General features: G+C 39.6%; 2 protein-coding genes across 4 annotated transcripts in view; one reads left to right on the top strand and one right to left on the bottom strand.

Annotated features, from left to right (window-relative positions):
* Positions 1-16,984, top strand: part of LOC109053278 (protein NLRC3-like) — a 426,767-nt gene that overhangs the window by 71,014 nt on the left and 338,769 nt on the right. The gene's annotated exons all lie outside the window — the stretch shown is intronic.
* LOC109072908 (tumor necrosis factor ligand superfamily member 14-like) lies at positions 10,609-15,972 on the bottom strand. 3 transcript variants are annotated; one of them, XM_042765631.1, is made up of 7 exons: positions 15,533-15,948; positions 13,214-13,249; positions 13,059-13,092; positions 12,908-12,973; positions 12,411-12,645; positions 12,242-12,335; positions 10,609-10,930 (listed from the first exon to the last, which is right to left on the bottom strand). In XM_042765631.1, the coding sequence occupies exons 1-7, from the start codon at positions 15,722-15,724 to the stop codon at positions 10,904-10,906; spliced, it is 684 nt and encodes a 227-aa protein (XP_042621565.1). In that variant the 5' UTR covers positions 15,725-15,948; the 3' UTR covers positions 10,609-10,903. The 3 variants fall into 3 exon arrangements, with proteins under 3 accessions (XP_042621565.1, XP_042621555.1, XP_042621548.1); XM_042765621.1 differs by lacking the exon at positions 10,609-10,930 and having other exon boundaries at positions 11,414-12,335; positions 15,533-15,766; positions 15,862-15,972; XM_042765614.1 differs by lacking the exon at positions 10,609-10,930 and having other exon boundaries at positions 11,414-12,335; positions 15,533-15,953.

Below are 16,984 nucleotides of genomic sequence, written 5' to 3' on the forward strand. Positions count from 1 at the left end.
TCTATCTATCTGTATTTCTATCTATCTATCTATATGTCTATCTATCTATCTATCTATCTATCTATCTATCTGTATTTCTATCTATCTGTTGATCTCAGACTGGATACCACACACACAGAAAGTGGTTAAACAGAGTCATCAGTAATATGACTAACTGCACACACATCACTATATTGAGGGCAGGTTGCCAGTTTCCCAAAAATTGTATCACAGTTGTGTTGCCCTCCGCCTCTTGCTTTCAGCCTGCCGATCTATGTAAACTGGACTTCCCCAGCTCTTCCCTCTAAAACAAGTATGAGGTCGCTATGTGGCCTAAATGTCACTACACCTTCCTCCACACCCTTTCCTCTGAAGAATGTACTTGGCACGTCCAGGCTCTAATTCAATGCAGCTGGCAGGCAGGATATTCTTGTGACCTCCTTTCTCTGTCTTGCTATCATTTATTCCACCAGATGAGTGATGTTATTTGAAATTTTCAGTGGTCAGTTTGCATATTTAGGTGACTTAGAGTGTCAGTCCTTTCAAGCACTCAAATTGGCAGCCAAACATTCAACTCAAGGGTTCTTTCTTATGCTGCTTATTTGCAGTTTAGATCTGCAACCCATAAACCCTACCTGTCCAAACTCCCCCAACATCACATACTGGTGGAGGGGAAACACGGCAGACAAACAAACTTGGACACAAGACAGAGATAAATGGATATTATGATGCACATGGAGCATAATGCAACACAATCCACATCGTCTTCATAAAGTAGTGCCATGACAGATTTCATCATAAATACACTATTGTGAAATCTGGAAACATTTCCAGACAATTTCACTCCTTTTAGCCTGGACAAAATTCACATGAGTCACATGACTCCTCAGTGTCATCACATTTAGCTTAAATCTGGGCCTATTCAAGGTTTGTCCTGTGTATTGCCAAACTCACAGCCTCGTTTTGGATGTGCTGATTTAGCCTAAAAAAAGCACTAAGTGGGGAATGTTTTCCACCCACACACTACAAACCTGTTTCAGCTCGCCCACTGAATTCCCCAAAATGTGTAAAATCTCATAACATCTTTAATTATACATTATCAACTTAACACAGGAACTCTCATTTCCCTAATTGTTGTATTTTTATTTATTTTTTCATTTTGCCAGTGTTTACATTTATCAGCAATTATCACAATAATTTATCTGATGTCAGGAGTCATATATAATCCATTTGTAATGCGAGAGGAAAAGAGGAACAAAACCTCATGTTTGAAGTTCTGACTGCTCTGTAGTCTGTGTTTGTGAAGCAGTAACTTCCCCATTCTGAGACGAAGCCAGATGAAATCCCAAACATGCATGACGTTAGTGCTCGGCAGCTCTGTGTGTGACCTTTAGTTGAAACTTAGACTTTCCCTGACTGACCGTCAGTGTATGTAATAGCCAAAACATACCTCGAGAGATTTATACCTGGAATACAGTATAATCTGTCTGCATTTATACTAGCATGACTTTTTCTGGAAGTGTTCCAGAAATGCAAATTATGAGTAACTCAAGACATTGCATACAATAGTTGTAGCTTGATACTTAAAAATAAGTTTTAATTGGTAGGCACAGCCATTATTAGGAAAATGTTTCCATGTGTAGGGTTGCCTCCTTCAGTGTGTGAAAAAAATAATAGGAGATGGTGGTGATAAGATGCATGGATGATTCTCATTGCCAATGTACCTTTCAGAACAGGTGAGGCCGAGGCTAAGATGAAATTATTGAGAGAGAGGAATCCACATAAACTCCTGAACTGATGACTGAGCTTCGAAAATCCTGTTCTGATTTGATAAATGTGAAGCAAATTACCTGCAATACATGGTTACTGATGGATGGATTGATGTTTGTTTTATTTTATTTTAGAGCTGGGTTTTCCATAATGTGTCTTGTTTACTTTTCCCCAAAGTATGATCCGATCACGGGTCTGGAAATTAAAACGAAAAGACCCGTCCACATTCAGGAAGCGCTGCAGAGTCACTTTCAAAAGGGAAGCTGACAGATATCGACGAGAGTAAAGCACTCATGTGATAAATGTATTACAGTAACAGATTGAAAGTCACTAATGCACACAAGAGATAGCACTGTAATATTGCTTTGTTTCATCTACTCTCACACACACAGACACACTCACACTCAGAGCCATGAAGACGAGAAAAATTGTATTGTTGACCAGGTCAGTGATGTCATATGTGAAGTGACAGGAGTAAACAGGGATCTGAGAAAGGGACTCTTACTGTAGGCGTAGTGCTGCTGCTACACCTGTGCCAATGACATCACTTCCTGTAAACCCTCAGGCTCCGATGCACAGGTTTTCACATGCCGGTGACATAATCAGGCCCTTCCTCTTCCAGACACAAGGATCTATTTTTAGAACACTATGAAAAGCAAAATCGCATTTGGTCACTTTTATGTTTTTAAATCGGAGCCACTTTCATATGCAGAAATAAATTCCGTACACATTCCATTCTGAATGCACATCTGGAGATGACATGGCGATCAAATGAATATTTAGAGCAAATTAAATTTCTGTGTCCAGTGTTATATTGTATTGTTCTTAGTTCCAACAGAGCCCAAAGCATCTGGATTTGGCATCAAGCAACACGAAACCCGAAGCTGACCTGGAACAATATGACAGAGACCTGTCCAAAGCCTGTGAGAGAAACACAAGTTTGCCTAAAATCTATTGATAAAAAAAAAACAGCTCAAGCATATCATAATGTTAGGCTAGTTTAAACACTTAAACTATAAATGTGAGCTGTTAGAGGCATACCCAGTTGTTTGTGTGGAGAGGGGAAGCTGAAGCACGCTTTACATGGAGGCGCCAGCACCATCACTTGCACTGGAAACATTTCAAATATAATTCAAATAGAAAACAAAAACTCTTTCATTATAAAATCCCTAAAGATGCATTTCGTTTAGCGTTTCCTATTAGGCCTACACATTCTTATTATTATGCCTATTATTATTATTATTATTATCATTAGATTACTTTTATTATTAAATTACAATTAATGTACACCACAATTATTTCATAGTGCATCACCGCATGACGCGCTGGTGAGGATAATAGAAGATTAGGCTATTAGCATTGTCCTCATTGAAAATGTTTTTTAACCTTTATAGTTTTTTTTTTTTTTTTTTTTAAACCGGTCTATTAATTTATACAATGAATTATAGGCCTATAAGGGCTGCTTTATTTCATGCACCGGTTTTCAAAAACAACCTGTTTAACGCTAAATACGTTTCTTGTCGTGTTTTTCACTATACAGATCACAAGAGATATATTAAGGAATAATTTTAGAGAGTTATATGCTGTTATCAGCATGTATTGAAGTTGATTAGTCTCTCGGCGTCTCTGAGAGAATATGCGCCGTTAATGCAGCGTTAGAAATCAGTCAGTTTTTTTTTTTCTTTTAACTTTCTGTAAGCTATAGTGAATTAACTGAATGGTTTGTGACTTGATGGAAAGGAGGGCCTCCGACTTGCGGTTCACGGGGGGTCCCCTCGATTTTCTGCTACTGCACTGGCTGTCAGGCTTTCTTGGAATCAAATCTAATTAAAAAAAGCTACTTTTAAAATGCGAAATGACAAAATGTTAAATAGCAAAATAAAATGTACTTAAACATCATAACATGAATTACAGTGTTCTATTAATTTCAGTGTTTTGTTCATGTGAATGAGTTCTGCATCTCCTGTATAGGCCCTTATATGCTTCGTTCTGTGCCACGTTTTGTAAACAAAATCCGAATCGAGAACTTTATATTTCGGTGTAAGTGTGTACACAATGTTTACAACAGAGTAAAGCCTCTCTTATGTCTTACACAAACTGTGTGAAAGAATACTATGATATGAGGAGATAAATGTAGTACGAGATTCCATGAAATAATGAGCGGAATACGGAGCCAGTCACAGAAATTCACACTTTACTCTCCTCCCGCTTTCCACCTCCGTTTGCGCAAAACCGAAAGAAGCGGAAAGTTAGTCGGTTTTTCTCTGAACGTCCCTCTTCGTGTCTGGGTCTCTCTTTCTGTCTCCCGTGTGGGCGGAGGAGGAGGTGACGAGGGAAACCCGTTAGTTCCGCCTCCTGCGCGTTTTTTATAAAAGCTCATGATGTCTTCCATCGAGCAGAGCTGCACCTGCCGTGGATGTATATATCACTTTATTTACACGCTGTTTCTCGAGATGTCCGCGTCCACAGATGTTGAGAGCCAGTCGCCCGCCGCGCGCTCCCGCAGCCGGTGTCTGGACACCTTCCTCACCGTGTCCGTGATCGCGCTCTTCCTCATGTTTATGGTCGCGCTCGCGGGCGCGCTGTACTTCGCCAAACACGTCGAGGACGAGATAAACAAGCGGACGACGCGACGCTTGGACGGATCTGCGGACGCGTTGGTTGCGCCGTTTCCCGAGACCGGAAACGCATATAAGGTGAGTTTGTAAACGGAAAGAAATAAAATGTTTTACACTGGTTTACTATTATAATATTTTAAGTCGTTCTTGTTTATAATAGCATAGGTTTTTCATGTTTGGAGATGCACCATGGAATTACTTCGATATGATTGGACATGACAATACAGTACATTTAAATAAATTGCAAACACCATCAAATATGATTATGATATTCATTTAATAACATTACTTTTTATCAGTTGACAATACTGTTAGATAAAGGTTCCAATAAGAACCTTTAGAATTCTAATTCTATAATACTAATAACACACATTTTTTTTTTTTTTTTTTTATAATTGGTAAACTAAACAGCTTGATGCAATAGAAAGAAAGAAAAAATGTGTTTTAATTAACGCCAAACTGAAGAACCTATAATGAAAGCAAAGAATATTTGAATGTACTGTAGATCGAACCATGTAGCATCTCCGTAACGCTGCAGAGCCGAAATGGATTCGTGAGAAATGAAACAGACCAGGGCTGTTTTCTCTGAACCTGTCTCTGATGTCTCGTTTCCTCTGTCTTCCTTTTTCTAGATGCAGAATTTTGCCTACCTGAGGGCCACTGAAAGTAAGTTTCATTCCAATATATTTCACATTTTGAAATTTAAATTATGCATAATACCTTGTAGTCTAAACATAAAAACATAGTTAGCTTGTATTCAACCCGGAATATTCCTTTGCACATTGATCTCCTCTGTTAAAGTCTGGGGACTGAGCGTGTCTCTTTGTCTCCGCCCTGCAGGTAAACTCAAATCAGGTGTGATGGCGTGGGAATCTATCGCGTATGGAAGCGGTCAAACCATCGGCTCTCTCTACAGCTTTGATCAAAAACAGAATGTGCTGAACGTGAATGAGAGTGGAAGCTACTTCCTGTATGTCCAGCTCACTTTTTCCTGCACTGGAATATGTCCATCTGACCAGTTCACGGTCAGCTTTTATAATCAGCGCAATAGCGTGGAGCTCACCTGCACCGTCTCACTGCCTAAATGGAGCGAAGAAACACCCATTAGCAAGACATGTTGGCGTGTCGTTGTTTCCGGAAGATGGAAACCGCCTTGTAGCCAAATCCCAGTTTAAAGAAACACTAGACTGGAAACTGGAGATGAATGACTCTGGCTTTGGGATGTTTCTGGTGGACGGATTACGAGCGGTACATCACACATGATCACGAGGGGCCCGACCGAACTGCTTTCGGGCTGCTCGTCTGAGTCACGTCACTGTGATCTACTCAGTACTGTTTCTAATGCACTGATGAGCAGGACTCCTCTAATGTCCGCAGACTGTCTTGGCTAATCTGGCAATGCCTTCAACTACCAGAAAGAGTGACTCTTTAACATTTTAGCCACAATATTTAAATACTTTCTGCCAAATATTGCAGGTTTGCCTTTACAACAAAAGCTCAGAAAATGCAATGACGTCTACAGGCTTTGTCTGGACTTGAACAGATAAGCAATGCTTCTTAAGCACTATTTATAATTTAAATATATTTATATGCGTTTTAACATTTTAAACATTTGCAATATTTATATTCGTATTTTGTGTATACTGTACATAGTGTGTTTTAAAACCGTTGTAGACATCACTACGTGTGCGAGGCATCTGACCGAACCCTTTCCTTCACTGATTGCATGTACTGTATTATTCTACTGATGTTTAGTTACATCACAGAAATGATGAGTGAACTTTGACCCGCACATCAACACTAGTGCCTCGGTTGGGTCTTTACGTTTGGCTGTATGTTGAAGAACTCAAAAAGCTGCATGTCTTCACGAACACGCGCTTGTGTTGTGCGTCTGGTGTGAAGGAAAGCACCGTATGAATGCTAACAAACTCAGGAACTCTTGAGATGAATGTAACGATGATGACTGACCGTGTGTGAAATGCTTTATTTTGTTAACTGAGAATATTTAATAAAATACAAAATGTTAATTTGACATAACTGTGGGCTGTTTGTTGGGGCGAGAGAGCGAGGTGATGATAACTCTCCTCAGCATTCGTTTATGCTCGTGTTGCAGGTCAGAATTGATCTGAGTTCACAATTGTTTTCATTTAAGCATCCCCAAACTGGATCTCGGGTAAAAAATAAAACATTAGAACAGACACAAATGAGTCGGAAGTTGTCATCCGGTTATAGTTACAAAGTTATAGAGCTATAAAATGAAGGAGCAGAACCATTTTTATTATTGTTTGTTAAATTTTTTATGGAGAAATAGATACAGACCCAAAAGATTGTGTTAAAATCTCATTTGAAGAGATGTGAGAGCTTAAAGGGGGTATGAAGTATCCATTACATTGCGTTCATGTCTGTGAGAACCAGTTGAGATGGTGATGGTATCTCATATGTAACTTTCTTTCCTGTGGTGAGGTCTGATCAGACCCCATGGGGAGGAAAGTTTTGCTCTGTATGCAGGCCACCTCGCTTGCGTCACTTTCTGTCAGAGGTGCGAGAACAGGTTTCGGTCCTCACCGCATGCTGACACATCCGCACAAATTCGACAAATAAACAAACAGCCTGAGTTTGCTTGAGACCTAATATTGTCAGCAGATGCTGTAAAAGAAGCAAATAAACAGAGACGTTTCAGAGACGACACAATGCATGCCTGTTGAGTTTCTTCCAAGTGAAGTTTGCATGAATGCAGGCAGACATTCGACTAAGAAATCATTGCTTTGTATCTCTCCACCGGATGTAAAAAATGTGCTCATTCTGTGCAGAGCATCTGGAAACAACATGAGTCAGTGTGAGATACGCTTCTAAACGTCTGACTGGAAGCGGGCAAGAGTTCAGAAACTGTATGTGCAGGAGAGACTCTACCAAAGACACAGACATTAATACTTGACATGAGCCAGAACTGACTTTCGCAATACATGCTTTTGTTCTCGCTGTGAACGATTCGTCAGTGCACATTAATTCTGAAGAAAAAATAAATGTCTCACTCTCTGCTTCTGATACGGCTTTGATTTCTGACGTCACTGATATCTTTTGTTTCCCGTTTCATCTGATAAATTTATTATGAAAGTAGAATGAGCTGTAAACGCCATCTCACCTCAGTTTTGTCTGCGCACAGGCAGTGGGTGGAAATCAATGCAATGCTACTAGAAGAGCTTCAGTGAGACAAAAGAACTGTAATTTTTTATGATGTGATTCATCTTCATATATTGGCTGTTTGAAAGCTGACTGGTCATCACTTTTAGGTACTAAAGGTGATTGGTTGCGAAAACTTAGTGTCCCCTTTTTACTTGGCTGCCATTTTTGAAACCAGTCCAGGCATCTGTTTCTGGTAACCCTGAAAAACTGTTTGCCAAATTCACAAGCCTCAAACCAGAACATAATCTGACATGGACCGTCTCATAAATGTGACCCTGAAGCACAAAACCAGTCTTAAGTCGATGGGGTATATTTTTAGCAATAGCCAAAAATTATCCATTTTTCTTTTATGCCAAAAATTAGGATATTAAGTAAAGATATTTTGTAAATTTCCTACTGTATATAAATCAAAACTTAATTTTTGATTAGTAATATGCATTGCTAAGAACTTCATTTGAACAACTTTAAAGATGATTTTCTCAATATTTCGATTTTTTGGCAAACTCAGATTCCAGATTTTCAAATAGTTGTATCTCAGACAAATATTGTCCTCCTAACAAACCATACATCAATGGAGAGATTATTTATCCAGCTTTCAATTGGCCCCTATGACTTGTTTTGTGGTCCAGGGTCACAAATGTTGTTTCTTATGCTCAAATAGCCTAGTGTTATAAAGCATACAGTTCAGCCAAGTGCAGCCTCTCTCACATTAATATAAGTGAACCATACTGTTATATTTAACCTCTTTGCTGCATCCAGACAGCTGTATTCTAGTCATGCAAGTACAGCTACCAGAATGAAGGCCATTATCTGAGCTTAATATCTGCCAGCTATCTGAACTGGCCCATTTCCTGCTCCTTTCAGCGTCACAGGAAAATGTTACAAGGCAGAAAAAAGGTCTGCATGACTAAAGACATTGAGAAAGAGCCCTACCGCATATCTAACCGTGTCCAGTAGTCTTCCTGTTGGAGGAGCCATGCTTCTCAGCAGGAGGACTGTTTAAGGATGATTTCATGCTATTACCATGTCTCAGCAGATGTGCTTACATGCACAATAAACAACATAATTGAAGAAATGTCTCACTGGCCATGTAAACGTAACCAGTGGCTGTTAGATGCCCATTTGCAGGGGCCAAGTTAAGATGAGCAAGCTGCAAACTTAACAGTTCTGAGACGCCAGCGATTGTGTTTCCAAACAAATCTACTTCAGTAGGCGCCCTTGACCTGACAAGGCCTGCTTCAGAAATGAAAAACATCTGAGCAGATTTGCAGCGGAGTCTCTGCTGAAGGCAGTCTGGCGGTTCTCTTCTGCCACCTGTTGATGGATGTGGAGAAGTGAAACATTTGTCTTGGTATTTGCAGCTTTCATCTCAGCGGACAGCTCTCATGCGAAGCACCTTGACGTGCACAGCTCAGGAAAACACTGCTGTCTTCTCAACAGGCCCTGGACCTGCTCCACTCCTCTAATTATTAGACAATCACTGTACGATCGACAGAAGTGTTCACTCACAAACTTTCATATCTTTTCATATCTGTTCTAAACCGTCATACTGTGATTTAATGAGAAGGACGTGTCTGTGGTGCTGGATCAGCAGGTGACTGAACCGGATCAGCGCTCTGGTTTTAGGCAGGACTGTGTTTGTCTGTCGCTCGGTTTGCTCTCTCTGATCATGGTCTTTAGAGGAACAGAGGCAGATGCTCGGAAAGAAACAAGCAGCTCATTTTTCTTTCTTTTTCATGCCATTCATTGCTCTCTCTCTCTCTTTCTCTCTGAGTAACAGAAAGAAATGAGAAGAGAGAATGGTTAGTTGCGTATAAAGACAGAGTTTTTCTGGAAACTTCCACCAAGATGCCAGAAAAGTGCTGAATCAGAAGCGCAGGCTCTCACCGCCCCCGTCTCTCACTCTCGATCGCTCACTCACTCTCACAGCTTCCTACACCACAGCAGCAAATACTCCACCAGACAGATCCTGCCTATCAAACTAGTCCTCTCCATCCATCTATATATCTATCTATCCATCCATCTATCTATCTGTCCGTCCGTCCGTCCGTCCGTTTGACTGATAGTAAATGAAGTGTATGGCCATTGGAGAAAGTGGCACCAGACATGAGAGTTCTACTTCCTGTCGTGTTCAGGTGCAGTTTGGGCTGCTGTGGAAGGAAACCAACAGGTGTGTCAAATGCCATGACACCACGGCCACACAGTGTGATAATGAGTGTACGAGAGCTTTAGGCATCTAGATCTTACACTCATTCTAAAGCCACATTCACTTCACGAGTCTTCATACCGTTAACTCTGTTTTCAAGGGGGTTTCTACTGTCGTTGAACTGAAGCCCTGAGATGGACATCTTGACAGATCAAGTCATGCTCTCACATATTAAGAAGTGTCATGTTGTAATCGTTACAATTTTAGGTATGTGTTGAAATTTTTGTGAACCTGAGGTTGTGAAAACATCGCTCATGTTTCTCCAGCAATTGCACCTTAAAGCTGATGTGTGCAGTTTACATACGCACTAAAACAAATTTCTTACTTCTCTTTTCTTCTACTTTCTTGTGACTGTGCCGATCAGAGAAAGAGAAACAAAACTCATATTTAATTATTTCTTAATTAAAAAAAAAAAAAAAAAAATAATGTGCTGGTAAAACATCTACTATAATGAATAGTGAAAAGCTGACAATTTCATTGCGGATCAATTCGTCAGTTTTGATTTATGTGCATGTAGTTTTTTTGCAAAGTGTAGAAAGGTGTACTTACTCTTGTGCATTGGTGCAAACAAACAGTTTGCTTAAATTAATAAGCAATTCATATTTGGCATGAGCAAGAAACTATCTGTGTTATTATTTTACTGAGGAAAAACTAGCCCAAGCAAATGAGAAACACTGGTTTTTGAATCCACTTGGTGTAGTACCAGCATCTGCCAGCAGGGGCGAATCGACCTTCACGGACCAGACAAACAAGACCCCCAAATCTGATCTGTGGGTCACAGTGTGCTTGAGTAATATCAGTTAGATTCACAGAGACGAGTAGAAGACATCAGCAGGGATTCTTGACTTTCTCTCTTTAAATGGAAAGAAAATCTAAAAGAAGCTACACAGCCGTTTGTTTATTTGTGGTGACTGCAGGTTGTTTTGGAAACTTCCGTTGTGAATGCAGAAATGCGCTGAGTCAGGAAAATGCAACCGCTGCCCCTCCAAAAACCCCGTTCCTGCGCGCTGTCCCCTTTCTGTCTGATTCCACCTCGCGTCGCCACATCCTGCCGTCCCCACACATCTCCCTGCTTATCTCTGCCTTCCCTGCATCTCTCTCTCTTTATCTGTCGTGCTCTGTGCGGCTTTGAAGTGCAGCGCTGCATTCAGCACAATGAGGTTGAAAGCGAGAGCTAGAAAATAAGGAAGACAAGTGACATTGTGCAAGACTGTTGTAACTCGCTATAGAAGACTCAGAGATAGCAATATTTTATTATTAAGATACACATTTAATGCACATACCAGTCAATATCAAAACACACATGTACTTTTATAAATAACATCAAACAATGTCACACCTCCACTCTGTGCGATAACATGAACGCACACCTGAATGTTTGAGCGATTCAAGCGCGCGCCATCTCGTTGAACGCATTTAAAGTAGTTCACCCAAAAAATGAAAATGTGCTCACCCTCGGGCCATCCGAGATTAGGGTGAGTTTGCTTCTTCATTCATTCATTAGAGAAATGTAGCATTGCAGTAAATGGGTGTCATTTTAATTTTGGTTTTGTTTTAGAAACAATGCTTCTGGCTAAAATATGAGTCCACAGTCCATAATAACGCTTATTTGTGGATTATTGTGATGTTTTTATCAGCTGTTTGGACTCTCATTCTGACGGCACCCATTCACTGCAGAGCATCCATTGATGAGACACTGATGCAGTGACACATTTCTGCAAATCTGATGAAGAAACAAACTCATCCTGATCTTGAATGGCCTGCAAATTTACATTTTTATGTGAAGTGTTCCTTTAACGTGTTTTTGACTAGCTGTGGTGGTAAAATACCTAAATAAAACAAAGAAAAATAAACCTGTCCATACAAGAAATCTCTGGTTTATACAGCAATGCTGAGATGCATGTAGCATTATGAATTGCACTGAAACATTCCAGAATGCAGCGACGCATGAAATACAGTTTAATTCAGATTAAAATGACAGTCAGAAATGATCAAACTGTTTCATGGTGCCTCTCACTTCAAACAAAGACATGTAATATATGTATATAAATTGACATCAGCTTATGACAGATAAAGGATGGATGACAGTAACAAGTTTACAAGCATTTAAAACATGTTCTCTTAAATAGTACAGATATTTAAAAACATGTGATTAATAATATGTTTCTTTTCAAATGGTTTCCTGAGAATGGGCCTCTAACGCATCGTTTAACTTTACAGAGAAATCGTATCTGATCCGAGGCGCAGGTTTCAGCCATACTCACACAAAATATATTTATACACCTGCAGAAATAAAAATACACACAATACGCACAATTCTATATTGCAACAATTCGCTAAATATGTAAAATAATATTTAAAAACTGGAATGAGAACCTGAGGGTGTGTGTGGGACTTTCTTGCAGCAGTATGTCAGTATTTAGACCATGAAGGCACCAAAGAAGTTCTCGTACGCTTCTCCGTGCACCTGCGAGCTGTTACTGACCTTCACGAACACACTGTCTCCTTTAAACAAGTGGAAGATGCCTCCCAGGTAGCTGTTGCCCCTCGATTGGGATAAATTGGTCACGCAGATAAACCTACAGTAAAAGCATTCATGAGCTTTAAGGCTTGCAGCTGTGATCTGAAGAGGTGTGTGGTGTGCTGTGGAGTACCTGGAGCTCTGCATCAGCTCGATGGCCTTGAAGTTGTACCTCTCCGTACACTGCATGACCTGATGCTTGAAGAAGTTGCAGTTCTCCATGTGAGAGATCTTGGAGAAGATGTAATAGTATCCATCCTGCTGGACGTACAGGCTGTTGTCCTTGTATTCCAGACCCCTCATGAACACCGGGAAGCTGTCGGCTCTCCAGTGCAGGACGCCATTCCCGCTGAACGGGGGCGAAGCGACTACACACACACACACACACACACATCATGCAGGAACCACCAGCTGCAATACGTTTATCAATATAATGGCTGATGCATATGAAGAAAAAATAATAATAATAATTAATAAATGGGAAAAATCCCCAAATGTTCCAAAACTTTCCAAAAATCAATCCCAGAAATCTTCCAAAATTTCTGGAAAGTTTAGAAAATTTACCGCTTTTTTGCAACCCTATTCAAAAATATAAATATAGGCTACGTGTGTGTAGAAGCTGTTCCATACTTTGCAGAAATGCTGCCGGTTTGCTCTCAGCTTTGGGAGGTTTTGCAGGCAAAATTTCATTGGAATCTGTTGAGAAAACAAGCCGAATGAACACTGAACACATCGTGAAGAGCAGCACTTCAGTCCTCTGAATGTGTGAGAGTTTACCAACCATGTGAACTGCTGGGAAACGTGTGCTTCTCTCCCTGCAGATAAATATTTACAGCAGCGTTAATGTGATCCTCAAACACGTGTTTTTTATTTACTCTCTCTCACACACACACACACACACACACACACACACACTTGAGTAAAATATATACTCACTTTTATATATTCCACTTTCTGGATATCTGATGATGCCTAGAAAAAAAGAAAGAAAAGAAAACTTTTGAAGTCTTTCACAAGAACTTTTTTGGCACCTTTTTTCATAAAACTGGCCAACCAATAGGATTTGTGCTTTTAGTCACATGCTCAGAGCCGCATCTGTTACATTGTTTCAGCTCTCGTCTCGGTGTTATGGTGTTGTTTTATAAACATAGTGAATTAGGAAATGGCAGTGCGCGTGACACAAATTTCATCCCCAGAATAGTATGCGTACTTCGTACACCCAGGTCGCACATGCACAGTTGATTTGCACTAATCAGTTGGTTGTTTAGTTTAAAAGAGTGCAAAGATATTTTTTCTTCTGGAGAAAAATAGAGCAGATGTCGCACAAAGATGGCGCTTTCTAGAGCACATGTGTCGAGCGCCTGCATTCATGCAAGCTAGCCAAGTATAAAAAATATTTGAAGTTGTCCGTAGCACTTTGTGTCCCAGAGTTATCAGGTTATTTCTGCTCTTCTTAAAGCGCCATCTACTGTCAGAGAGCGAAATTGTCTGACTTTAGTTAATGCATTGGTCTGAACAGACAAATGTCATGGACCAAATTTTCATGTCAAACATTAGCAGTAATTTGGGATAATTTTATCACTAATCAGATAATGTGTCTACATAGCTACAGCTTATAATGTACCTTTTTTTTAAGGGGGAGGGTGAGTTAGGGTATATGAGAGTCCATTTTTAAACCTTTCTTAACAATACTGACTTTTTAAAAAAAGACTTCCATTGTATTTTAAGATCAATTTCATGCACCTGAGTCATTTGTAGGACCATAACACTGTTATTAGTTTTGAAGTAGGACTGTTACACTCTTTATCAGGATGAACACCAATTGATTTTATCACATGGGAGCTTAATCGTGTATTTTTAATGTATATAATGGTATATGTTTTGTTTTTTGACAATGGCTTGGGGTGTAAGTGTGCGAACCTTAATATATGTTTACAGGAAATCAGCACAGTAATCCAAAAAACCATGACTAATATTGTGCAGGGGGTTGTGTAACTTAGTGGTTAGCAATCTAGGGTAGTTACCAAGGGGTTCAAACCATAAGCAAATGCAAAACCTCAGGTTACTGCTAAGCTCAGATCTGATATTACACCGATTCGTCTGATCAGGGGTCAAAAGTGTCAGAGCAGAGTGAGATTTTGAGACTTTTGGCAGCATCTTTGAAGCGAAACATGGAAACATTCCCTGCAGTATTAGAGGAAGTGATGTCAGCATAGGGGTGGGAGGGGTCATCTGGCATCCAGCAGGGGCAATAGTGCCTCATTCGTGTGACATTGTTGCAATTATTTCACACGTATAATAAATAATAACGGTTGCACTTTATTTTTACAGTACGTGTACTTATAGTGTACTTACAGTGTATTTATCTAAGAAAGTTCTGGTAATGCAAGGTAACTACATGGGGTAGGGTTAGGTTTAGGGGTAGGTTCAGGGTTAGTAACATAGTTATTGTTATTACTAAATAAGTACATAGTATGTAAATGAGGAACAGGACTGTAAAATAAAGTGCTACCATAATAACTGTTATACACGTCTCATAATTAGTCATGAGCTCATATATTATCTGAGTCACATCACTTGATCACAGAAAAGCTGAAGAGTGATGAAAAAGTGTGAAAAACATACTGTAAAAGAGATGTGTGGCTACAGTCCCTTTTAGATGTACAGTAAGTGTGTCAGCACTAGTGAAATGATTGTCTTGGGGTTTTTCCTATGTAATGTTTTTCACTGCAGATATTCCCAGAACTATAATCTGAGTGAAAGCTGGATGTTTGGATGTCTCAGTATTTTGAGCTACATGTTTCTTTAATACTTTGTATTTTGAGGGAATTTCATGCTCCTAGACAATTTCCACAGCTAAATTGTGTGTTATAGATAGATAGGGCTGTGTTTTGACTAGTTTTTTTTTGCATTTGGATACATTTAGGGATAATAAAAAAACAACTTCATCAAGGCTGATTTGTAGATTGTGCATAATTGCTCTGTATGTAAATTTTTTCCCATTCAGATCACGTGACTATTTATTTATTTATTTATTTACAGTGATTTACTCTTTTCTTATCATGTCCACATCCTTTTTTGTGTGCATATATCAAGTGCTACAAAAGTAACCAGGTTTCACACCATCCCACCAAACATTTAAAAAATGCAAAACAGAGTATTTTTTAGTCTAAAATGACCAAAGACCTCCAGAGGGTTAACTGAGCATAACTAATAACTACGTGAACTGCATGGAACACATGCATGAGGACTCACCGCGGTCCTGCTGTAGAGATGCCAGATGAACCCAGCCTCGATGAAGACCCCCAGCAGAGCCACGGCCAGCAGCAGGTAGATGACGGAGAGCTGCGGGCCGTCCCTCCTCACAGACACCTGAGGAGGGAGCACCTGGCTGTCCACCACGAACACCTTCATGTCTTTATTCACGCTCTCACCTGCGTCGGCCATGCTGCAGTATGACTGATCTATCAACCCAGAAGACACCTACACCTTCAGACGGTAAACCTGTGTGTCAGAGCGTGACGGCCGGCTCCTCCATAGAGTGTGTGAACGACTCACTGCGGTGTGTGAGAGTCCATCCTCACCGTGAGCACAGCAAACACACGAGCATACAGCATCATCTGAGCAGACTCCCCTGAGAGCAACCTGACATCCTCTGACCCTGAACCTCACTGAGACACAGACAGAGAGAGAGAGAGAGAGAGAGATGACCGCCCACTGCTGCTCGCGGAAGGGTGTGTGAGAGAGAGAGAGAGAGAGATAGAGAGAGAGAGACAGCACTAGGGAGGGGTCCGACAGAGGAAAGAAACTTAAATGAGGAAGTTTTGGCTGAATGATGATGAATCTATCTGTCAGTACATTTTTTACGTCTCTTTGTTTTTGTTCTCCATTTACCTAAAAAGTGACTTTTTATTATTGTTACTTAAAAAGTGACACAATCCTACTTGTCAAATTAAAATGTAACTGTTTATTATTATAACTTAAAGTATTATTGCTTATAATAATATTGTGCTAATCTCATAAAAAGTCACTTAAAGTAATAATATTGTGCTGCCATGAAAAGTAACTTACTGTTGTTTAAAAAGTAACACAATCCTACTTATTTATAAAAAAAAATGTTGTTGTTTAAAGTAACAATATTGTGTTAGTTTCATAGGAAAGTAACTTATTAGCTACTTAAAAAGTAGCAATATCTTAAAAAGTAATTTTAATTAAATAAAAAGTAACATTTTTATTATTGTGAAAGTAACAATTTTGTGCTAATTTCATAGAAAAGTAACTTTGTTTTACTTAAAAAGTAACAATGTCCTAGTTATAAAATCATTTTTTGTTTATTGTTACTTAAAACGCAACAATATCCAACTTATAAAATAAAGTCAATTTTATTATTTTTACTTAATGTAACAATATTTCAATGTAACAATATATCAAAATCCTACTTACTGAATAAAAACTGATGTTATGTTATTTCATTTCTATAAATGTATGATGAAATACTGTATTCGTCTGTTCGAACGTTTCCTCACTGCAGTCCTAAAATCACCCTGCTTTTGTGTTGGTGTGCATGCAGAGGATGCATGAAGATCTGCAGAAACCCATAAAAAGCAAACAACAAAATAGGTGACCACAGGCTTTCTGATCCTAGAGAAGTAATTCACACACACACACACACACTCGCTCTCTCTCGCAAACACATCGCTGTATCTG

This window comes from Cyprinus carpio, chromosome A1, assembly GCF_018340385.1.
Source record: "Cyprinus carpio isolate SPL01 chromosome A1, ASM1834038v1, whole genome shotgun sequence".
NCBI lineage: Eukaryota > Metazoa > Chordata > Actinopteri > Cypriniformes > Cyprinidae > Cyprinus > Cyprinus carpio.

Excerpts from the sequence above, each read along its gene's own strand:
- LOC109072908 (XM_042765621.1), bottom strand. The coding sequence starts at position 15,724 with ATGGCCGACGCAGGTGAGAGCGTGAATAAAGACATGAAGGTGTTCGTG. Across the intron at positions 12,646-12,907 it reads ACCGGCAGCATTTCTGCAAA|TCGCTTCGCCCCCGTTCAGC; the intron begins GTATGGAACAGC and ends GTGTGTGTGTAG. Across the intron at positions 12,336-12,410 it reads GAGCTGATGCAGAGCTCCAG|GTTTATCTGCGTGACCAATT; the intron begins GTACTCCACAGC and ends CTTTTACTGTAG.